The sequence below is a fragment of the Entelurus aequoreus genome, linkage group LG27 (assembly GCF_033978785.1).
Source record: "Entelurus aequoreus isolate RoL-2023_Sb linkage group LG27, RoL_Eaeq_v1.1, whole genome shotgun sequence".
In the NCBI taxonomy this organism is placed as follows: domain Eukaryota; kingdom Metazoa; phylum Chordata; class Actinopteri; order Syngnathiformes; family Syngnathidae; genus Entelurus; species Entelurus aequoreus.
Genome location: NC_084757.1, coordinates 39003503 through 39030424, shown reverse-complemented (window position 1 = coordinate 39030424; position 26922 = coordinate 39003503). Strand labels below are relative to the sequence as shown.

The following is a 26922-nucleotide window of genomic DNA, read 5'->3' as shown; positions in this document are numbered from 1 at the left end:
AAAGAGTGCTAGTGTTTTTATATTGACAGTAAGATGCTGTAAAAACTACGTAAACTAAATACATCTACAGATTAAATAAGTAAATATATATATTTTTTTTTACAAACGGCGCTCTGATGGGCCACCGTGAACGTGACGCGGCCTAAATGAAAATAAGTTTGACAGCCCATTTAGACAGTGGAAATCATCTTCAAATTGTTGTCTTTCATTTTGATCCATACAGGCGATGAGGGGCTGAAAGACGCGCACACACACACACACACACACACACACACGCACACACACACGCACACACGCTGGAGTGGAAAGGGGCGGGGCTAAGCTCCTAAGTGAAAACAAGTGTAGTTTAGTGCGAGCATGACTTCTCTTTTCCAGATCATCCACAGCCAAAGTGGGCCTCTTTCCTGCAGCTAGCCACACACACACACACACACACACACACACACACACACACACACACACACACACACACACACACACACACACACACACACACACACACAGGTTGGGGTAAACAGACAGATGACAGCCTAATGAAGAGCAGATGGAGGGAGGTGATGTTCAGTGTCTTGGGCTTTGTGGCGTCCCTAAGTCATGTCCGGAAGGTTCTCTGCTGCCTTCACGTCTTGCCACACACACACACACACACACACACACGTGCGCACACACACACATCTAAAGATGAAGACTGGAGTGAGACTCTTCTCTCAGATGTCAAAGTTGTGTCATACTTTCAGATTGTCATCAGTTAAGATGTTTACGCCTGTCAAAGATCCTCTATAAGACAGGAGCGCTATGCTGTTTTTAAGGACAGACTTTAAAAAAAAACAACTTAGTCAAAGATCCTTTATAAAACAGGAGTGCTTTGCAGTTTACAAACCCTACTGACAAAAACTTCAAAGATCCTCTATAAGACAGAGCATTTTGTAGTTTTTAAGAACCGACTGGAAAAAAAACCCCTAGTCAAAGATCCTCTACAATACAGGAGCGCTATGCTGTTTTTAAGGACCAGCAACAAAATAAATAAACAAAACAACTTCACAACTTTGTCAAAGATCCTCTATAAGACTGTAGTGCTTTATAGTTTTTAAGGACTTGTTAAAAAACAACAACTTTATATTTATATTCAGTAATTTAGTAGTTTCAGTAATGTAAATATTATATTTAGTACTTTAATTGTTTCAATAATGTAAATATTATATTTAGTAATTTCATTGTTTCAGTAATGTAAATAACTTACTTAGAAATGTAATTGTTTCAGTAATGTAAATAATATACTTAGTAATTTAATTATTTCAAACATGTAAATAATATATTTAGTAATTTAATTGTTTTAGTAATGTAAATAATATATTTAGTAATTTAATTGTTTTAGTAATGTAAATAATATATTTAGTAATTTAGTAGTTTCTGTAATGTAAATAATATATTTAGTATATTAATGGTTTCATTAATGTAAATAGTATATTTAGTAATTTAATTGTTTCAGTAATGTAAATAATATATTTAGTAATTTAATTGTTTCAGTAATGTAAATAATATATTTAGTAGTTTCAGTAATGTAAATAATATATTTAGTAGTTTGAGTAATGTAAATAATATATTTAGTATATTAATGGTTTCAGTAATGTAAATAATATATTTAGTAATTTAATTGTTTCAGTAATGTAAATAATATATTTAGTAATTTAGTAGTTTCAGTAATGTAAATAATATATTTAGTAATTTAATTATTTCAAACATGTAAATAATATATTTAATAATTTTATTGTTTCAGTAATGTAAATAATATATTTAGTAGATTAATTGTTTCAGTCGTGATGACATAATATACTTAGTAATTTAATTGTTTTAGTAATGTAAGTAATATATTTAGTAATTTAGTAGTTTCTGTAATGTAAATCATGTATTTAGTAATGTAATTGTTTGAGTAATGTAAATAATATATTTAGTAATTTAATTGTTTTAGTAATGTAAATAATATATTTAGTGATTTAATTGTTTTAGTAATGTAAATATTATATTTAGTAATTTAATTGTTTTAGTAATGTAAATAATATATTTAGTAATTTAGTAGTTTCTGTAATGTAAATAATATATTTAGTATATTAATGGTTTCATTAATGTAAATAGTATATTTAGTAATTTAATTGTTTCAGTAATGTAAATAATATATTTAGTAATTTAATTGTTTCAGTAATGTAAATAATATATTTAGTAATTTAATTGTTTCAGTAATGTAAATAATATATTTAGTAGTTTCAGTAATGTAAATAATATATTTAGTAGTTTCAGTAATGTAAATAATATATTTAGTATATTAATGGTTTCAGTAATGTAAATAATATATTTAGTAATTTAATTGTTTCAGTAATGTAAATAATATATTTAGTAGTTTCAGTAATGTAAATAATATATTTAGTAATTTAATTATTTCAAACATGTAAATAATATATTTAATAATTTTATTGTTTCAGTAATGTAAATAATATATTTAGTAGATTAATTGTTTCAGTCGTGATGACATAATATACTTAGTAATTTAATTGTTTTAGTAATGTAAGTAATATATTTAGTAATTTAGTAGTTTCAGTAATGTAAATAATGTATTTAGTAATTTAATTGTTTGAGTAATGTAAATAATATATTTAGTAATTTAATTGTTTTAGTAATGTAAATAATATATTTAGTGATTTAATTGTTTTAGTAATGTAAATAATATATTTAGTAATTTAATTGTTTTAGTAATGTAAATCATATATTTAGTAATTTAATTGTTTTAGTAATGTAAATAATATATTTAGTGATTTAATTGTTTTAGTAATGTAAATATCATATTTAGTATATTTATTCATTGTCCTACATGTCAAACATGTGTACTATCTATCTATGTGTGTGTGTGTGTGTGTGTGTGTGTGTGTGTGTGTGTGTGTGTGTGTGTGTGTGTGTGTGTGTGTGTGTGTGTGTGTGTCGGCTCCAGTGTTGCAGGCGATACAGGTGTACCTAATGTAATGGCCAGTGTCTTGAGATAAAAACTACTTCTGATGTTCTACCAGCACCGTACCTGCCAGGTGAGTCACCTGCCAGGTACATCCTGACCGATGTACCTGCCAGGTGACTCATCTGCCAGGTACATCCTGACCGATGTACCTGCCAGGTGACTCACCTGCCAGGTACATCCTGACCAATGTACCTGCCAGGTGACTCACCTGCCAGGTACATCCTGACCAATGTACCTGCCAGGTGACTCACCTGCCAGGTACATCCTGACCAATGTACCTGCCAGGTGACTCACCTGTGGTCAGGTGACTCTCACCTGCCAGGTACATTGGTCAGGTGACTCTCAGCTGCCAGGTACATTGGTCAGGTGACTCAGCTGCCAGGTACATTGGTCAGGTGACTCTCACCTGCCAGGTACATTGGTCAGGTGACTCTCACCTGCCAGGTACATTGGTCAGGTGACTCTCAGCTGCCAGGTGCAGCGAGCGGTCAGGTGACTCTCACCTGCCAGGTACATTGGTCAGGTGACTCTCACCTGCCAGGTACATTGGTCAGGTGACTCTCACCTGCCAGGTACATTGGTCAGGTGACTCTCAGCTGCCAGGTACATTGGTCAGGTGACTCAGCTGCCAGGTGCAGCGAGCAGTCAGGTGACTCACCTGTCATGTGGGGAGGATGCGAGGAGGCGTCCATCAGCTTGAGGGCGGTGCTGGTGGTCTTGGCGTCCATCATCATGGTGAGGATGTGGTTCAGGTCCAGGGAGTTGCAGGGCTGCCCGGGTCCCAAACACTGGCAGGTGACAAACACACCTGGTGGGTTTGGTGCAGATCTGGGTAAAAGTGCAGTATTTCCACATACGTACCGGCGCCAGGCCGAGGCCAGCAGAGGGCGCCATGGAGCACGGAGACATCTTGCAGTGCAGGAACTGAGGTGACACCTTGACCTCTGACCTGAAGGTGAAGCTGAAGAGCTTCCTGTCCACCTGCTGCTCACCTGTGGTGAAGTGCAGCGAGTCATCGGTGGGACAGACCGTCTCGATGAGCGTGTAGGACGACGCCCCCTTGGGGTCAGCGTCAGGTGACACCATGCAGGACAGGATGGTGAAGCCCACACCTGGATCTGAGCAGGATGACCTCACCTGAAACATCCACACAGTCTCCTGTAATGCTGCCATACCACCTTCCACTATCGATATCAACATTTGTATTATGATATGTAATGCTGCCATACCACCTTCCACTATCGATATCAACATTTGTATTATGATATGTAATGCTGCCATACCACCTTCCACTATCGATATCAACATTTGTATTATGATATGTAATGCTGCCATACCACCTTCCACTATCGATATCAACATTTGTATTATGATATGTAATGCTGCCATACCACCTTCCACTATCGATACCAACATTTGTATTATGATATGTAATGCTGCCATACCACCTTCCACTATCGATATCAACATTTGTATTATATGTAATGCTGCCATACCACCTTCCACTATCGATACCAACATTTGTATTATGATATGTAATGCTGCCATACCACCTTCCACTATCGATATCAACATTTGTATTATATGTAATGCTGCCATACCACCTTCCACTATCGATACCAACATTTGTATTATGATATGTAATGCTGCCATACCACCTTCCACTATCGATATCAACATTTGTATTATGATATGTAATGCTGCCATACCACCTTCCACTATCGATATCAACATTTGTATTATGATATGTAATGCTGCCATACCACCTTCCACTATCGATATCAACATTTGTATCATGATATGTAATGCTGCCATACCACCTTCCACTATCGATATCAACATTTGTATTATGATATGTAATGCTGCCATACCACCTTCCACTATCGATACCAACATTTGTATTATGATATGTAATGCTGCCATACCACCTTCCACTATCGATATCAACATTTGTATTATGATATGTAATGCTGCCATACCACCTTCCACTATCGATATCAACATTTGTATTATGATATGTAATGCTGCCATACCACCTTCCACTATCGATATCAACATTTGTATTATGATATGTAATGCTGCCATACCACCTTCCACTATCGATATCAACATTTGTATCATGATATGTAATGCTGCCATACCACCTTCCACTATCGATATCAACATTTGTATTATGATATGTAATGCTGCCATACCACCTTCCACTATCGATACCAACATTTGTATTATGATATGTAATGCTGCCATACCACCTTCCACTACCGATATCAACATTTGTATTATGATATGTAATGCTGCCATACCACCTTCCACTATCGATATCAACATTTGTATTATGATATGTAATGCTGCCATACCACCTTCCACTATCGATACCAACATTTGTATTATGATATGTAATGCTGCCATACCACCTTCCACTATCGATATCAACATTTGTATTATATGTAATGCTGCCATACCACCTTCCACTATCGATATCAACATTTGTATTATGATATGTAATGCTGCCATACCACCTTCCACTATTGATATCAACATTTGTAGTATATGTAATGCTGCCATACCACCTTCCACTATCGATATCAACATTTGTATTATGATATGTAATGCTGCCATACCACGTTCCACTATCGATATCTACATTTGTATTATGATATGTAATGCTGCCATACCACCTTCCACTATGATACCAACATTTGTATTATGATATGTAATGCTGCCATACCACCTTCCACTATCGATATCTACATTTGTATTAGGATATGTAATGCTGCCATACCACCTTCCACTATGATACCAACATTTGTATTAGGATATGTAATGCTGCCATACCACCTTCCACTATCGATATCAACATTTGTATTATGATATGTAATGCTGCCATACCACCTTCCACTATCGATACCAACATTTGTATTATGATATGTAATGCTGCCATACCACCTTCCACTATCGATACCAACATTTGTATTATGATATGTAATGCTGCCATACCACCTTCCACTATCGATACCAACATTTGTATTATGATATGTAATGCTGCCATACCACCTTCCACTATCGATATCAACATTTGTATTATGATATGTAATGCTGCCATACCACCTTCCACTATCGATATCAACATTTGTATTATGATATGTAATGCTGCCATACCACCTTCCACTATCGATATCAACATTTGTATCATGATATGTAATGCTGCCATACCACCTTCCACTATCGATATCAACATTTGTATTATGATATGTAATGCTGCCATACCACCTTCCACTATCGATACCAACATTTGTATTATGATATGTAATGCTGCCATACCACCTTCCACTATCGATATCAACATTTGTATTATGATATGTAATGCTGCCATACCACCTTCCACTATCGATATCAACATTTGTATTATGATATGTAATGCTGCCATACCACCTTCCACTATCGATATCAACATTTGTATTATGATATGTAATGCTGCCATACCACCTTCCACTATCGATACCAACATTTGTATTATGATATGTAATGCTGCCATACCACCTTCCACTATCGATACCAACATTTGTATTATGATATGTAATGCTGCCATACCACCTTCCACTACCGATATCAACATTTGTATTATGATATGTAATGCTGCCATACCACCTTCCACTATCGATATCAACATTTGTATTATGATATGTAATGCTGCCATACCACCTTCCACTATCGATACCAACATTTGTATTATGATATGTAATGCTGCCATACCACCTTCCACTATCGATATCAACATTTGTATTATATGTAATGCTGCCATACCACCTTCCACTATCGATATCAACATTTGTATTATGATATGTAATGCTGCCATACCACCTTCCACTATCGATATCTACATTTGTATTAGGATATGTAATGCTGCCATACCACCTTCCACTATTGATATCAACATTTGTAGTATATGTAATGCTGCCATACCACCTTCCACTATCGATATCAACATTTGTATTATGATATGTAATGCTGCCATACCACCTTCCACTATCGATATCTACATTTGTATTATGATATGTAATGCTGCCATACCACCTTCCACTATCGATATCTACATTTGTATTATGATATGTAATGCTGCCATACCACCTTCCACTATCGATACCAACATTTGTATTATGATATGTAATGCTGCCATACCACCTTCCACTATTGATATCAACATTTGTAGTATATGTAATGCTGCCATACCACCTTCCACTATCGATATCAACATTTGTATTATGATATGTAATGCTGCCATACCACGTTCCACTATCGATATCTACATTTGTATTATGATATGTAATGCTGCCATACCACCTTCCACTATGATACCAACATTTGTATTATGATATGTAATGCTGCCATACCACCTTCCACTATCGATATCTACATTTGTATTAGGATATGTAATGCTGCCATACCACCTTCCACTATTGATATCAACATTTGTAGTATATGTAATGCTGCCATACCACCTTCCACTATTGATATCAACATTTGTAGTATATGTAATGCTGCCATACCACCTTCCACTATCGATATCAACATTTGTATTATGATATGTAATGCTGCCATACCACGTTCCACTATCGATATCTACATTTGTATTATGATATGTAATGCTGCCATACCACCTTCCACTATGATACCAACATTTGTATTATGATATGTAATGCTGCCATACCACCTTCCACTATCGATATCTACATTTGTATTAGGATATGTAATGCTGCCATACCACCTTCCACTATGATACCAACATTTGTATTAGGATATGTAATGCTGCCATACCACCTTCCACTATCGATATCAACATTTGTATTATGATATGTAATGCTGCCATACCACCTTCCACTATCGATACCAACATTTGTATTATGATATGTAATGCTGCCATACCACCTTCCACTATCGATACCAACATTTGTATTATGATATGTAATGCTGCCATACCACCTTCCACTATCGATACCAACATTTGTATTATGATATGTAATGCTGCCATACCACCTTCCACTACCGATATCAACATTTGTATTATGATATGTAATGCTGCCATACCACCTTCCACTACCGATATAAACATTTGTATTATGATATGTAATGCTGCCGTACCACCTTCCACTATCGATACCAACATTTGTATTATGATATGTAATGCTGCCATACCACCTTCCACTATCGATATCAACATTTGTATTATATGTAATGCTGCCATACCACCTTCCACTATCGATATCAACATTTGTATTATGATATGTAATGCTGCCATACCACCTTCCACTATTGATATCAACATTTGTAGTATATGTAATGCTGCCATACCACCTTCCACTATCGATATCAACATTTGTATTATGATATGTAATGCTGCCATACCACGTTCCACTATCGATATCTACATTTGTATTATGATATGTAATGCTGCCATACCACGTTCCACTATGATACCAACATTTGTATTATGATATGTAATGCTGCCATACCACCTTCCACTATCGATATCTACATTTGTATTAGGATATGTAATGCTGCCATACCACCTTCCACTATGATACCAACATTTGTATTAGGATATGTAATGCTGCCATACCACCTTCCACTATCGATATCAACATTTGTATTATGATATGTAATGCTGCCATACCACCTTCCACTATCGATACCAACATTTGTATTATGATATGTAATGCTGCCATACCACCTTCCACTATCGATACCAACATTTGTATTATGATATGTAATGCTGCCATACCACCTTCCACTATCGATACCAACATTTGTATTATGATATGTAATGCTGCCATACCACCTTCCACTACCGATATCAACATTTGTATTATGATATGTAATGCTGCCATACCACCTTCCACTATCGATATAAACATTTGTATTATGATATGTAATGCTGCCATACCACCTTCCACTATCGATACCAACATTTGTATTATGATATGTAATGCTGCCATACCACCTTCCACTATCGATATCAACATTTGTATTATATGTAATGCTGCCATACCACCTTCCACTATCGATATCAACATTTGTATTATGATATGTAATGCTGCCATACCACCTTCCACTATTGATATCAACATTTGTAGTATATGTAATGCTGCCATACCACCTTCCACTATCGATATCAACATTTGTATTATGATATGTAATGCTGCCATACCACGTTCCACTATCGATATCTACATTTGTATTATGATATGTAATGCTGCCATACCACCTTCCACTATCGATATCTACATTTGTATTATGATATGTAATGCTGCCATACCACCTTCCACTATTGATATCAACATTTGTAGTATATGTAATGCTGCCATACCACCTTCCACTATCGATATCAACATTTGTATTATGATATGTAATGCTGCCATACCACGTTCCACTATCGATATCTACATTTGTATTATGATATGTAATGCTGCCATACCACTTTCCACTATGATACCAACATTTGTATTATGATATGTAATGCTGCCATACCACCTTCCACTATCGATATCTACATTTGTATTAGGATATGTAATGCTGCCATACCACCTTCCACTATGATACCAACATTTGTATTAGGATATGTAATGCTGCCATACCACCTTCCACTATCGATATCAACATTTGTATTATATGTAATGCTGCCATACCACCTTCCACTATCGATATCAACATTTGTATTATGATATGTAATGCTGCCATACCACCTTCCACTATCGATACCAACATTTGTATTATGATATGTAATGCTGCCATACCACCTTCCACTATCGATATCAACATTTGTATTATGATATGTAATGCTGCCATACCACCTTCCACTATCGATATCAACATTTGTATTATATGTAATGCTGCCATACCACCTTCCACTATCGATATCAACATTTGTATTATGATATGTAATGCTGCCATACCACCTTCCACTATGATACCAACATTTGTATTATGATATGTAATGCTGCCATACCACCTTCCACTATTGATATCAACATTTGTAGTATATGTAATGCTGCCATACCACCTTCCACTATCGATATCAACATTTGTATTATGATATGTAATGCTGCCATACCACGTTCCACTATCGATATCTACATTTGTATTATGATATGTAATGCTGCCATACCACGTTCCACTATGATACCAACATTTGTATTATGATATGTAATGCTGCCATACCACCTTCCACTATCGATATCTACATTTGTATTAGGATATGTAATGCTGCCATACCACCTTCCACTATGATACCAACATTTGTATTAGGATATGTAATGCTGCCATACCACCTTCCACTATCGATATCAACATTTGTATTATGATATGTAATGCTGCCATACCACCTTCCACTATCGATACCAACATTTGTATTATGATATGTAATGCTGCCATACCACCTTCCACTATCGATACCAACATTTGTATTATGATATGTAATGCTGCCATACCACCTTCCACTATCGATACCAACATTTGTATTATGATATGTAATGCTGCCATACCACCTTCCACTACCGATATCAACATTTGTATTATGATATGTAATGCTGCCATACCACCTTCCACTATCGATATAAACATTTGTATTATGATATGTAATGCTGCCATACCACCTTCCACTATCGATACCAACATTTGTATTATGATATGTAATGCTGCCATACCACCTTCCACTATCGATATCAACATTTGTATTATATGTAATGCTGCCATACCACCTTCCACTATCGATATCAACATTTGTATTATGATATGTAATGCTGCCATACCACCTTCCACTATTGATATCAACATTTGTAGTATATGTAATGCTGCCATACCACCTTCCACTATCGATATCAACATTTGTATTATGATATGTAATGCTGCCATACCACGTTCCACTATCGATATCTACATTTGTATTATGATATGTAATGCTGCCATACCACCTTCCACTATCGATATCTACATTTGTATTATGATATGTAATGCTGCCATACCACCTTCCACTATTGATATCAACATTTGTAGTATATGTAATGCTGCCATACCACCTTCCACTATCGATATCAACATTTGTATTATGATATGTAATGCTGCCATACCACGTTCCACTATCGATATCTACATTTGTATTATGATATGTAATGCTGCCATACCACTTTCCACTATGATACCAACATTTGTATTATGATATGTAATGCTGCCATACCACCTTCCACTATCGATATCTACATTTGTATTAGGATATGTAATGCTGCCATACCACCTTCCACTATGATACCAACATTTGTATTAGGATATGTAATGCTGCCATACCACCTTCCACTATCGATATCAACATTTGTATTATATGTAATGCTGCCATACCACCTTCCACTATCGATATCAACATTTGTATTATGATATGTAATGCTGCCATACCACCTTCCACTATCGATACCAACATTTGTATTATGATATGTAATGCTGCCATACCACCTTCCACTATCGATATCAACATTTGTATTATGATATGTAATGCTGCCATACCACCTTCCACTATCGATATCAACATTTGTATTATATGTAATGCTGCCATACCACCTTCCACTATCGATATCAACATTTGTATTATGATATGTAATGCTGCCATACCACCTTCCACTATGATACCAACATTTGTATTAGGATATGTAATGCTGCCATACCACCTTCCACTATTGATATCAACATTTGTAGTATATGTAATGCTGCCATACCACCTTCCACTATCGATATCAACATTTGTATTATGATATGTAATGCTGCCATACCACGTTCCACTATCGATATCTACATTTGTATTATGATATGTAATGCTGCCATACCACGTTCCACTATGATACCAACATTTGTATTATGATATGTAATGCTGCCATACCACCTTCCACTATCGATATCTACATTTGTATTAGGATATGTAATGCTGCCAAACCACCTTCCACTATGATACCAACATTTGTATTAAGATATGTAATGCTGCCATACCACCTTCCACTATCGATATCAACATTTGTATTATGATATGTAATGCTGCCATACCACCTTCCACTATCGATACCAACATTTGTATTATGATATGTAATGCTGCCATACCACCTTCCACTATCGATACCAACATTTGTATTATGATATGTAATGCTGCCATACCACCTTCCACTATCGATACCAACATTTGTATTATGATATGTAATGCTGCCATACCACCTTCCACTACCGATATCAACATTTGTATTATGATATGTAATGCTGCCATACCACCTTCCACTATCGATATAAACATTTGTATTATGATATGTAATGCTGCCATACCACCTTCCACTATCGATACCAACATTTGTATTATGATATGTAATGCTGCCATACCACCTTCCACTATCGATATCAACATTTGTATTATATGTAATGCTGCCATACCACCTTCCACTATCGATATCAACATTTGTATTATGATATGTAATGCTGCCATACCACCTTCCACTATTGATATCAACATTTGTAGTATATGTAATGCTGCCATACCACCTTCCACTATCGATATCAACATTTGTATTATGATATGTAATGCTGCCATACCACGTTCCACTATCGATATCTACATTTGTATTATGATATGTAATGCTGCCATACCACCTTCCACTATCGATATCTACATTTGTATTATGATATGTAATGCTGCCATACCACCTTCCACTATTGATATCAACATTTGTAGTATATGTAATGCTGCCATACCACCTTCCACTATCGATATCAACATTTGTATTATGATATGTAATGCTGCCATACCACGTTCCACTATCGATATCTACATTTGTATTATGATATGTAATGCTGCCATACCACTTTCCACTATGATACCAACATTTGTATTATGATATGTAATGCTGCCATACCACCTTCCACTATCGATATCTACATTTGTATTAGGATATGTAATGCTGCCATACCACCTTCCACTATGATACCAACATTTGTATTAGGATATGTAATGCTGCCATACCACCTTCCACTATCGATATGAACATTTGTATTATATGTAATGCTGCCATACCACCTTCCACTATCGATATCAACATTTGTATTATGATATGTAATGCTGCCATACCACCTTCCACTATCGATACCAACATTTGTATTATGATATGTAATGCTGCCATACCACCTTCCACTATCGATATCAACATTTGTATTATGATATGTAATGCTGCCATACCACCTTCCACTATCGATATCAACATTTGTATTATATGTAATGCTGCCATACCACCTTCCACTATCGATATCAACATTTGTATTATGATATGTAATGCTGCCATACCACCTTCCACTATGATACCAACATTTGTATTAGGATATGTAATGCTGCCATACCACCTTCCACTACGATACCAGGCTGATATTAGTATAATATTCTGTAATGCTGCCATACCACCTTCCACTATGATACCAAGCTGATATTAGTATTACATTCTGGAATGCTGCCATACCACCTTCCACTACGATACCAAGCTGATATTAGTATTATGATATGTAATGCTGCCATACCACCTTCCACTATGATACCAAGCTGATATTAGTGTTAAAAAGGTGAGATGAACAACATAAATAGTTCATCAGTGCACAAACAAAAGTATCCACAGTTGACTCATGATTCTTATTCATCACAATTTAAATCAATTTACAATTCTCAAGTTAAAATGTTTTTTTTAACAAGAATACATTTAAAAAATATATGTTTTTAGACCACTTCATCATTTTAAAGTGGCCTGCTTCATCATTTTAAAGTGGCCTGCTTCATCATTTTAAAGTGGCCTGCTTCATCATTTTAAAGTTGCTTGCTTCATCATTTTTAAGTGGCCTGCTTCATCATTTTTAAGTGGCCTGCTTCATCATTTTAAAGTTGCTTGCTTCATCATTTTTAAGTGGCCTGCTTCATCATTTTTAAGTGGCCTGCTTCATCATTTTAAAGTTGCTTGCTTCATCATTTTTAAGTGGCCTGCTTCATCATTTTAAATGGCCTGCTTCATCATTTTAAAGTTGCTTGCTTCATCATTTTAAAGTTGCTTGCTTCATCATTTTAAAGTGGCCTGCTTCATCATTTTAAATGTCCTGCTTCATCATTTTAAAGTTGCTTGCTTCATCATTTTAAAGTGGCCTGCTTCATCATTTTAAAGTGACCTGCTTCATCATTTTAAAGTTGCTTGCTTCATCATTTTATAGTGGCCTGCTTCATCATTTTAAATGGCTTGCTTCATCATTTTTAAGTGGCCTGCTTTAACATTTTAGAGTGGACTGATTCATAATTTTAACTGGCCTGCTTCATCATTTTAAGTGGCCTGCTTCATCATTTTAAAATGGCCTGCTTCATCATTTTAACTGGCCTGCTTTAACATTTTAAAGTGGCCTGCTTTATCATTTTAAAGTGGACTGATTCATCATTTTAAGTGGCCTGCTTCATCATTTTAAGTGGCCTGCTTCATCATTTTAAGTGGCCTGCTTTAACATTTTAAGTGGACTGCTTCATCATTTTAAGTGGCCTGCTTTAACATTTTAAGTGGCCTGCCTCATCATTTTAAGTGGCCTGCTTCATCATTTTAAATTGGCCTGCTTCATCATTTTAACTGGCCTGCTTTAACATTTTAAATTGGCCTGCTTTATCATTTTAAAGTGGACTGATTCATAATTTTAACTGGCCTGCTTCATCATTTTAAGTGGCCTGCTTTAACATTTTAAGTGGCCTGCTTCATCATTTTAAGTGGCCTGCTTTAACATTTTAAGTGGCCTGCCTCATCATTTTAAGTGGCCTGCTTCATCATTTTAAAATTGCCTGCTTTAACATTTTAAAGTGGCCTGCTTTATCATTTTAAGTGGCCTGCTTCATCATTTTAAGTGGCCTGCTTCATCATTTTAAGTGGCCTGCTTTAACATTTTAGAGTGGACTGATTCATCATTTTAAAGAGGCCTGCTTCATCATTTTAAAGTGGCCTGCTTCTTCATTAGAATGTACAATCACCATGGCAACTTTTCAGGTTAGTTTTCATGTTTGCTCTTTTCTACCGCTGTTTTTTTCATGGCAGTTGGAGAATGTGCCGCTAAAACGTTAGCTTGGCCGCTATCATTTCTGTGCTAAAGGGCGGTGATGACATCATCAGAGGGTGCAGATGTGTGCTGACTAGCGATGACATCATCAGAGGGTGCAGATGTTTGCTGACTAGTGATGACATCATCAGAGGGTGCAGATGTGTGCTGACTAGTGATGACATCATCAGAGGGTGCAGATGTCTGCTGACTAGTGATGACATCATCAGAGGGTGCAGATGTTTGCTGACTAGCGATGACATCATCAGAGGGTGCAGATGTCTGCTGACTAGCGATGACATCATCAGAGGGTGCAGATGTGTGCTGACTAGTGATGACATCATCAGAGGGTGCAGATGTTTGCTGACTAGTGATGACATCATCAGAGGGTGCAGATGTCTGCTGACTAGCGATGACATCATCAGAGGGTGCAGATGTGTGCTGACTAGTGATGACATCATCAGAGGGTGCAGATGTCTGCTGACTAGCGATGACATCATCAGAGGGTGCAGATGTCTGCTGACTAGCGATGACATCATCAAAGGGTGCAGATGTGTGCTGACTAGCGATGACATCATCAGAGGGTGCAGATGTCTGCTGACTAGCGATGACATCATCAGAGGGTGCAGATGTCTGCTGACTAGTGATGACATCATCAGAGGGTGCAGATGTGTGCTAACTAGTGATGACATCATCAGAGGGTGCAGATGTGTGCTGACTAGTGATGACATCATCAGAGGGTGCAGATGTGTGCTAACTAGTGATGACATCATCAGAGGGTGCAGATGTCTGCTGACTAGTGATGACATCATCAGAGGGTGCAGATGTCTGCTGACTAGTGATGACATCATCAGAGGGTGCAGATGTATGCTGACTAGTGATGACATCATCAGAGGGTGCAGATGTGTGCTGACTAGTGATGACATCATCAGAGGGTGCAGATGTCTGCTGACTAGCGATGACATCATCAGAGGGTGCAGATGTATGCTGACTAGCGATGACATCATCAGAGGGTGCAGATGTCTGCTGACTAGCGATGACATCATCAGAGGGTGCAGATGTGTGCTGACTAGCGATGACATCATCAGAGGGTGCAGATGTGTGCTAACTAGCGATGACATCATCAGAGGGTGCAGATGTCTGCTGACTAGTGATGACATCATCAGAGGGTGCAGATGTGTGCTGACTAGCGATGACATCATCAGAGGGTGCAGATGTGTGCTGACTAGTGATGACATCATCAGAGGGTGCAGATGTGTGCTGACTAGTGATGACATCATCAGAGGGTGCAGATGTGTGCTGACTAGTGATGACATCATCAGAGGGTGCAGATGTGTGCTGACTAGTGATGACATCATCAGAGGGTGCAGATGTGTGCTGACTAGTGATGACATCATCAGAGGGTGCAGATGTGTGCTGACTAGTGATGACATCATCAGAGGGTGCAGATGTGTGCTGACTAGTGATGACATCATCAGAGGGTGCAGATGTGTGCTGACTAGCGATGACATCATCAGAGGGTGCAGATGTGTGCTGACTAGCGATGACATCATCAGAGGGTGCAGATGTGTGCTGACTAGCGATGACATCATCAGAGGGTGCAGATGTCTGCTGACTAGCGATGACATCATCAGAGGGTGCAGATGTGTGCTGACTAGTGATGACATCATCAGAGGGTGCTGATGTGTGCTGACTAGTGATGACATCATCAGAGGGTGCAGATGTGTGCTGACTAGTGATGACATCATCAGAGGGTGCAGATGTGTGCTGACTAGCGATGACATCATCAGAGGGTGCAGATGTGTGCTGACTAGCGATGACATCATCAGAGGGTGCAGATGTGTGCTGACTAGCGATGACATCATCAGAGGGTGCTGATGTGTGCTGACTAGCGATGACATCATCAGAGGGTGCAGATGTCTGCTGACTAGCGATGACATCATCAGAGGGTGCAGATGTGTGCTGACTAGTGATGACATCATCAGAGGGTGCTGATGTGTGCTGACTAGTGATGACATCATCAGAGGGTGCAGATGTGTGCTGACTAGTGATGACATCATCAGAGGGTGCAGATGTGTGCTGACTAGTGATGACATCATCAGAGGGTGCTGATGTGTGCTGACTAGTGATGACATCATCAGAGGGTGCAGATGTGTGCTGACTAGTGATGACATCATCAGAGGGTGCAGATGTGTGCTAACTAGTGATGACATCATCAGAGGGTGCAGATGTCTGCTGACTAGTGATGACATCATCAGAGGGTGCAGATGTGTGCTGACTAGCGATGACATCATCAGAGGGTGCAGATGTCTGCTGACTAGTGATGACATCATCAGAGGGTGCAGATGTGTGCTGACTAGTGATGACATCATCAGAGGGTGCAGATGTGTGCTGACTAGTGATGACATCATCAGAGGGTGCAGATGTGTGCTGACTAGTGATGACATCATCAGAGGGTGCAGATGTGTGCTGACTAGTGATGACATCATCAGAGGGTGCAGATGTGTGCTGACTAGTGATGACATCATCAGAGGGTGCAGATGTGTGCTGACTAGTGATGACATCATCAGAGGGTGCAGATGTGTGCTGACTAGTGATGACATCATCAGAGGGTGCAGATGTGTGCTGACTAGCGATGACATCATCAGAGGGTGCAGATGTGTGCTGACTAGCGATGACATCATCAGAGGGTGCAGATGTGTGCTGACTAGCGATGACATCATCAGAGGGTGCAGATGTGTGCTGACTAGCGATGACATCATCAGAGGGTGCAGATGTGTGCTGACTAGTGATGACATCATCAGAGGGTGCTGATGTGTGCTGACTAGTGATGACATCATCAGAGGGTGCAGATGTGTGCTGACTAGTGATGACATCATCAGAGGGTGCAGATGTGTGCTGACTAGTGATGACATCATCAGAGGGTGCTGATGTGTGCTGACTAGTGATGACATCATCAGAGGGTGCAGATGTGTGCTGACTAGTGATGACATCATCAGAGGGTGCAGATGTGTGCTGACTAGTGATGACATCATCAGAGGGTGCAGATGTCTGCTGACTAGTGATGACATCATCAGAGGGTGCAGATGTGTGCTGACTAGCGATGACATCATCAGAGGGTGCAGATGTCTGCTGACTAGTGATGACATCATCAGAGGGTGCAGATGTGTGCTGACTAGTGATGACATCATCAGAGGGTGCAGATGTGTGCTGACTAGTGATGACATCATCAGAGGGTGCAGATGTGTGCTGACTAGTGATGACATCATCAGAGGGTGCAGATGTGTGCTGACTAGTGATGACATCATCAGAGGGTGCAGATGTGTGCTGACTAGCGATGACATCATCAGAGGGTGCAGATGTGTGCTGACTAGTGATGACATCATCAGAGGGTGCAGATGTGTGCTGACTAGCGATGACATCATCAGAGGGTGCAGATGTCTGCTGACTAGCGATGACATCATCAGAGGGTGCAGATGTGTGCTGACTAGTGATGACATCATCAGAGGGTGCTGATGTGTGCTGACTAGTGATGACATCATCAGAGGGTGCAGATGTGTGCTGACTAGTGATGACATCATCAGAGGGTGCAGATGTGTGCTGACTAGTGATGACATCATCAGAGGGTGCAGATGTGTGCTGACTAGTGATGACATCATCAGAGGGTGCTGATGTGTGCTGACTAGTGATGACATCATCAGAGGGTGCAGATGTGTGCTGACTAGTGATGACATCATCAGAGGGTGCAGATGTATGCTGACTAGTGATGACATCATCAGAGGGTGCAGATGTGTGCTGACTAGTGATGACATCATCAGAGGGTGCAGATGTATGCTGACTAGTGATGACATCATCAGAGGGTGCAGATGTGTGCTGAAGACACAAAGCGCCTCATTGTGCGGCCCAGGTCATGTCTCAGCAGGGTGCCACTTCTTAGGGCGTAGCTAACACAGATAGCTCTTTGTTTGTGTGCTGCGTCAGTCAGCGCCACATCTCCTGCAGTGAGCGCCATCAATCATCTAGATCACACACCTCCACAAACACCTCCTGGTCCTGGGACACGGTGAAGAAGGCCTGGCGGGATGGCTGGCTGGTGAGCGGCGTGTGGTAGAGCTCCATGCTGAAGGTCATGTCCACCGGCCGCACGCTTCCTGGGACCGGACCTGGACCTGGATCTGGACCTGGGTCTTGGCTGTCCCGGGTCTGCCGGTACGTGCAGTTGAACTGGGACAGAACCAAGAGCAACATCAGGACGAGCAAAGAGAGGGAGGGAGCAGCTATATACAAACCCCGTTTCCATATGAGTTGGTAAATGGTGTTAGATGTAAATATAAACAGAATACAATGATTTGCAAATCCTTTTCAAGCCATATTCAGTTGAATATGCTACAAAGACAACATATTTCATGTTCAAACTCATAAACTTTATTTTTTTTTGCAAATAATCATTAACTTAGAACAGGGGTGGGCAATTAATTTTTACCGGGGGCCGCATGAGCACTGCTGGAGGGCCACATCGACAATATTTCAATTAAATTTTGCTCAATATTATTTTTGATATATACCGTAAGATAAATAATAATAATAATAATAATAATAATAGTAATACTTCAACATAGTGTGTGTAACAGCATTCCATGACTAATATATATAAATTAACATTAATAATAAATGACAGTAAAATAAGCACACGTATGACTGAGGAGTCATAGTGTAACTTTGTGTGGTGTTTGAGTTGTCCGACTTTTTGTGTGGCCATAAACGCACCAGTGGTTTAGTGCTATGCGTGTTGGTGACAGATGACAAGTTGCTTTTGGCCTGGTTTGTACGGCAGAAAATGACTAGTTTTTCCAGATAGAAGTGTTTTACTCATGTTTTTGGTGTGGTTATGTCCGAATATAAACAGTTTTGTTCAATAAAGTGATGGATATAATTCCTGTCCTCGAAGCATCTCGATAGACGTTACAATAATTGAACGGTGTTGACGAACACCGTTAGGGCCGCTTGTTGTCACTGTCACTCAGAGTTGCATTGCAAAATTCCATAGAATAAATATGTTTATTTTGTTTATAATTCAGATGAGATTTGATTTGGTGCGCGGCATATACTTGCTGCGCGCAGCGGACGCTTGAGCAGTGCGCAATTGCGCAGGCACGCACCTTAGGTGAGGGGACGTTGCTTTGCAGTTCATGTGTTGTTGAAAACACGGCATTCCTCATCAACTTTTCTCTTTTTGGCGTCTCGGGTGTAAACCGTGCATCACTTGTCGCTGCATGTGCACCTTCACTCGCAGGTTACACACGGACACACGCCCATAAATAATACTTTTCAAAATAAAAGCAGCACAGTTGTATTGCGCGCAGGACATAGATGTTTTTTCAACTTTATTTTGTAATTGCAGTTGTTCACATTCACTCACAATCACGCACACGCATACGTCCACACGGAAGTAATACAAATAACGATTTTCAAAACAAAAGCAGCACCGTTGTATTGCACACTCGACATAGATACTTTTTTAAATTTATTTTGTAATTTATAATTGGCCTCACGCGGGCCGGACAGGGACGCACAAAGGGCCGGATGCGGCCCGCGGGCCGCAGAATGCCCAGATCTGACTTAGAATGTCATGGCTGCAACACGTGCCAAAGTAGTTGGGAAAGGGCATGTTCACCACTGTGTTACATGGCCTTTCCTTTTAACAACACTCAGTTTTGGTTTGGAAAGTGAGGAGACACATTTTTGAAGTGGAATTCTTTCCCATTCTTGCTTGATGTACAGCTTAAGTTGTTCAACAGTCCGGGGGTCTCCCTTCTCATATTTTAGGTGCCACACATTTTCAATGTCTGGACTACAGGCAGGCCAGTCTAGTACCCGCACTCTTTTACTATGAAGCCACGTTGATGTAACACGTGGCTTGGCATTGTCTTGCTGAAATAAGCAGGGGCGTCCATGGTAACATTGCTTGGATGGCAACATATGTTGCTCCAAAAGCTGTATGTACCTTTCAGCATTAATGGTGCCTTCACAGATGTGTAAGTTACCCATGTCTTGTCCACTAATACACCCCCATACCATCACACATGCTGCCTTTTACACTTTCACCCTAGAACAATCCGGATGGTTCTTTTCCTCTTTGGTCCGGAGGACACGACGTACACAGTTTCCAAAAACAATTTGAAATGTGGACTCGTCAGACCACAGAACACTTTTCCACTTTGTATCAGTCCATCTTAGATGAGCTCAGGCCCAGCGAAGTGTTTCTGGGTGTTGTTGATAAACGGTTTTTGCCTTGCATGGGAGAGTTTTAACTTGCACTTACAGATGTAGCGACCAACTGTAGTTACTGACAGTGGCTTTCTGAAGTGTTCCTGAGCCCATGTGGTGATATCCTTTACACACTGATGTGGCTTGTTGATGCAGTACAGCCTGAGGGATGGAAGGTCACGGGCTTAGCTGCTTACGTGCAGTGATTTCTCCACATTCTCTTTGATGATATTACGGAGCGTAGATGGTGAAATCCCTCAATTCCTTGCAATAGCTGCTTGAGAAAGATTGTTCTTAAACTGTTCAACAATTTGCTCAGGCATTTGTTGACAAAGTGGTGACCCTCGCCCCATCCTTGTTTGTGAATGACTGAGCATTTCATGGAATCTACTTTTATAGCCAATCATGGCACCCACCTGTTCCCAATTAGCCTGCACACCTGTGGGATGTTCCAAATAAGTGTTTGATGAGCATTCCTCAACTTTATCAGTATTTATTGCCACCTTTCACAACTTCTTTGTCACGTGTTGCTGCCATCAAATTATAAAGTTAATGATTATTTGCACAAAAAAAAAAATGTTTATGAGTTTGAACATGAAATATGTTGTCTTTGTAGCATATTCAACTGAATATGGCTTGAAAAGGATTTGCAAATCATTGTATTCTGTTTATATTTACATCTAACACCATTTCCCAACTCATATGGAAACGGGGTTTGTACAAGATGGCCGTCACATGAGTCTCACCGGTATGATGGACAGCTGATCTGGGCCCGCCCTCCTGTCCAGGTCTACAGCTTCCCTGGGGAACACCTCTGTGGACTCCAGGTCCTCGGACTCCAGTGGTCCACCGCTCCCGTCCTTGGACTCTGCGTGACTAATCAGGACCTGCCATGGGGGGAAAACTGGAAAATAAAACTTCTACTCAAATTAAATTGAATGTCATGTATGTGGCCCACTATGTCATGTATGTGGCCCACTATGTCATGCATGTGGCCCACTATGTCATGCATGTGGCCCACTATGTCATGTATGTGGCCCACTATGTCATGTATGTGGCCCACTATGTCATGTATGTGGCCCACTATGTCATGTACGTGGCCCACTATGTCATGTACGTGGCCCACTATGTCATGTATGTGGCCCACTATGTCATGTATGTGGCCCACTATGTCATGTATGTGGCCCACTATGTCATGGAAGTGGCCCACTATGTCATGTATGTGGCCCACTATGTCATGTATGTGGCCCACTATGTCATGTATGTGGCCCACTATGTCATGTATGTGGCCCACTATGTCATGTATGTGGCCCACTATGTCATGGAAGTGGCCCACTATGTCATGTATGTGGCCCACTATGTCATGTATGTGGCCCACTATGTCATGGAAGTGGCCCACTATGTCATGTATGTGGCCCACTATGTCATGTATGTGGCCCACTATGTCATGTATGTGGCCCACTATGTCATGTATGTGGCCCACTATGTCATGTATGTGGCCCACTATGTCATGTATGTGGCCCACTATGTCATGTATGTGGCCCACTATGTCATGTATGTGGCCCACTATGTCATGTATGTGGCCCACTATGTCATGTATGTGGCCCACTATGTCATGTATGTGGCCCACTATGTCATGTATGTGGCCCACTATGTCATGTATGTGGCCCACTATGTCATGTACGTGGCCCACTATGTCATGTATGTGGCCCACTATGTCATGGAAGTGGCCCACTATGTCATGTATGTGGCCCACTATGTCATGGAAGTGGCCCACTATGTCATGTATGTGGCCCACTATGTCACGTATGTGGCCCACTATGTCACGTATGTGGCCCACTATGTCACGTATGTGGCCCACTATGTCATGTATGTGGCCCACTATGTCATGTATGTGGCCCACTATGTCATGTACGTGGCCCACTATGTCATGTACGTGGCCCACTATGTCATGTATGTGGCCCACTATGTCATGTATGTGGCCCACTATGTCATGTATGTGGCCCACTATGTCATGGAAGTGGCCCACTATGTCATGTATGTGGCCCACTATGTCATGTATGTGGCCCACTATGTCATGTATGTGGCCCACTATGTCATGTATGTGGCCCACTATGTCATGTATGTGGCCCACTATGTCATGGAAGTGGCCCACTATGTCATGTATGTGGCCCACTATGTCATGTATGTGGCCCACTATGTCATGGAAGTGGCCCACTATGTCATGTATGTGGCCCACTATGTCATGTATGTGGCCCACTATGTCATGTATGTGGCCCACTATGTCATGTATGTGGCCCACTATGTCATGTATGTGGCCCACTATGTCATGTATGTGGCCCACTATGTCATGTATGTGGCCCACTATGTCATGTATGTGGCCCACTATGTCATGTATGTGGCCCACTATGTCATGTATGTGGCCCACTATGTCATGTATGTGGCCCACTATGTCATGTATGTGGCCCACTATGTCATGTATGTGGCCCACTATGTCATGTACGTGGCCCACTATGTCATGTATGTGGCCCACTATGTCATGGAAGTGGCCCACTATGTCATGTATGTGGCCCACTATGTCATGGAAGTGGCCCACTATGTCATGTATGTGGCCCACTATGTCACGTATGTGGCCCACTATGTCACGTATGTGGCCCACTATGTCACGTATGTGGCCCACTATGTCATGTATGTGGCCCACTATGTCATGTATGTGGCCCACTATGTCATGTACGTGGCCCACTATGTCATGTACGTGGCCCACTATGTCATGTATGTGGCCCACTATGTCATGTATGTGGCCCACTATGTCATGTATGTGGCCCACTATGTCATGGAAGTGGCCCACTATGTCATGTATGTGGCCCACTATGTCATGGAAGTGGCCCACTATGTCATGTATGTGGCCCACTATGTCATCTATGTGGCCCACTATGTCATGTATGTGGCCCACTATGTCATGGAAGTGGCCCACTATGTCATGGAAGTGGCCCACTATGTCATGTATGTGGCCCACTATGTCATGTATGTGGCCCACTATGTCATGTATGTGGCCCACTATGTCATGTATGTGGCCCACTATGTCATGTATGTGGCCCACTATGTCATGTATGTGGCCCACTATGTCATGTATGTGGCCCACTATGTCATGTATGTGGCCCACTATGTCATGTACGTGTCCCACTATGTCATGTATGTGGCCCACTATGTCATGGAAGTGGCCCACTATGTCATGTATGTGGCCCACTATGTCATCTATGTGGCCCACTATGTCATCTATGTGGCCCACTATGTCATGGAAGTGGCCCACTATGTCATGTATGTGGCCCACTATGTCATGTATGTGGCCCACTATGTCATGTATGTGGCCCACTATGACATGTATGTGGCCCACTATGTCATCTATGTGGCCCACTATGTCATGTATGTGGCCCACTATGTCATGTATGTGGCCCACTATGTCATGTATGTGGCCCAGTATGTCATGTATGTGGCCCACTATGTCATGTATGTGGCCCACTATGTCATGTATGTGGCCCACTATGTCATGGAAGTGGCCCACTATGTCATGTATGTGGCCCACTATGTCATGTATGTGGCCCACTATGTCATGTATGTGGCCCACTATGTCATGTATGTGGCCCACTATGTCATTTATGTGGCCCACTATGTCATGTATGTGGCCCACTATGACATGTACGTGGCCCACTATGTCATGTATGTGGCTCACTATGTCATGTATGTGGCCCACTATGTCATGTATGTGGCCCACTATGTCATGTATGTGGCCCACTATGTCATGTATGTGGCCCACTATGTCATGTATGTGGCCCACTATGTCATGTACGTGGCCCACTATGTCATGTATGTGGCCCACTATGTCATGGAAGTGGCCCACTATGTCATGTATGTGGCCCACTATGTCATGTATGTGGCCCACTATGTCATGTATGTGGCCCACTATGTCATGTACGTGGCCCACTATGTCATGTACGTGGCCCACTATGTCATGTACGTGGCCCACTATGTCATGTACGTGGCCCACTATGTCATGTACGTGGCCCACTATGTCATGTACGTGGCCCACTATGTCATGTATGTGGCCCACTATGTCATGTACGTGGCCCACTATGTCATGTACGTGGCCCACTATGTCACGTACGTGGCCCACTATGTCACGTACGTGGCCCACTATGTCACGTATGTGGCCCACTATGTCATGTATGTGGCCCACTATGTCATGTATGTGGCCCACTATGTCATGTATGTGGCCCAGTATGTCATGTATGTGGCCCAGTATGTCATGTATGTGGCCCACTATGTCATGTATGTGGCCCACTATGTCATGTATGTGGCCCACTATGTCATGTATGTGGCCCACTATGTCATGGAAGTGGCCCACTATGTCATGTATGTGGCCCACTATGTCATGTATGTGGCCCACTATGTCATGGAAGTGGCCCACTATGTCATGTATGTGGCCCACTATGTCATCTATGTGGCCCACTATGTCATGTATGTGGCCCACTATGTCATGTATGTGGCCCACTATGTCATGGAAGTGGCCCACTATGTCATGTATGTGGCCCACTATGTCATGTATGTGGCCCACTATGTCATGTATGTGGCCCACTATGTCATGTATGTGGCCCACTATGTCATGTATGTGGCCCACTATGTCATGTATGTGGCCCACTATGTCATGTACGTGTCCCACTATGTCATGTATGTGGCCCACTATGTCATGGAAGTGGCCCACTATGTCATGTATGTGGCCCACTATGTCATGGAAGTGGCCCACTATGTCATGTATGTGGCCCACTATGTCATCTATGTGGCCCACTATGTCATGTATGTGGCCCACTATGTCATGGAAGTGGCCCACTATGTCATGTATGTGGCCCACTATGTCATGTATGTGGCCCACTATGTCATGTATGTGGCCCACTATGACATGTATGTGGCCCACTATGTCATCTATGTGGCCCACTATGTCATGTATGTGGCCCACTATGTCATGTATGTGGCCCACTATGTCATGGAAGTGGCCCACTATGTCATGTATGTGGCCCACTATGTCATGTATGTGGCCCACTATGTCATGTATGTGGCCCACTATGTCATGTATGTGGCCCACTATGTCATGTATGTGGCCCACTATGACATGTATGTGGCCCACTATGTCATGTATGTGGCTCACTATGTCATGTACGTGGCCCACTATGTCATGTATGTGGCCCACTATGTCATGTATGTGGCCCACTATGTCATGTATGTGGCCCACTATGTCATGTACGTGGCCCACTATGTCATGTATGTGGCCCACTATGTCATGGAAGTGGCCCACTATGTCATGTATGTGGCCCACTATGTCATGTATGTGGCCCACTATGTCATGTATGTGGCCCACTATGTCATGTATGTGGCCCACTATGTCATGTACGTGGCCCACTATGTCATGTACGTGGCCCACTATGTCATGTACGTGGCCCACTATGTCATGTACGTGGCCCACTATGTCATGTATGTGGCCC

At 40.8% G+C, this 26922-nt stretch overlaps 1 protein-coding gene across 1 annotated transcript in view; it reads right to left on the bottom strand.

Annotated features, from left to right (window-relative positions):
- Positions 1-26922, bottom strand: part of LOC133644448 (transforming growth factor beta receptor type 3-like) — a 148963-nt gene that overhangs the window by 12604 nt on the left and 109437 nt on the right. The window contains exons 11-14 of the mRNA XM_062038941.1: positions 22135-22275; positions 19154-19345; positions 3863-4138; positions 3660-3789 (exon numbers count right to left, since the gene is read on the bottom strand). Of these exons, the coding sequence (XP_061894925.1) occupies positions 3660-3789; positions 3863-4138; positions 19154-19345; positions 22135-22275 (739 nt within the window). The remainder of the gene's footprint in view (positions 1-3659; positions 3790-3862; positions 4139-19153; positions 19346-22134; positions 22276-26922) is intronic.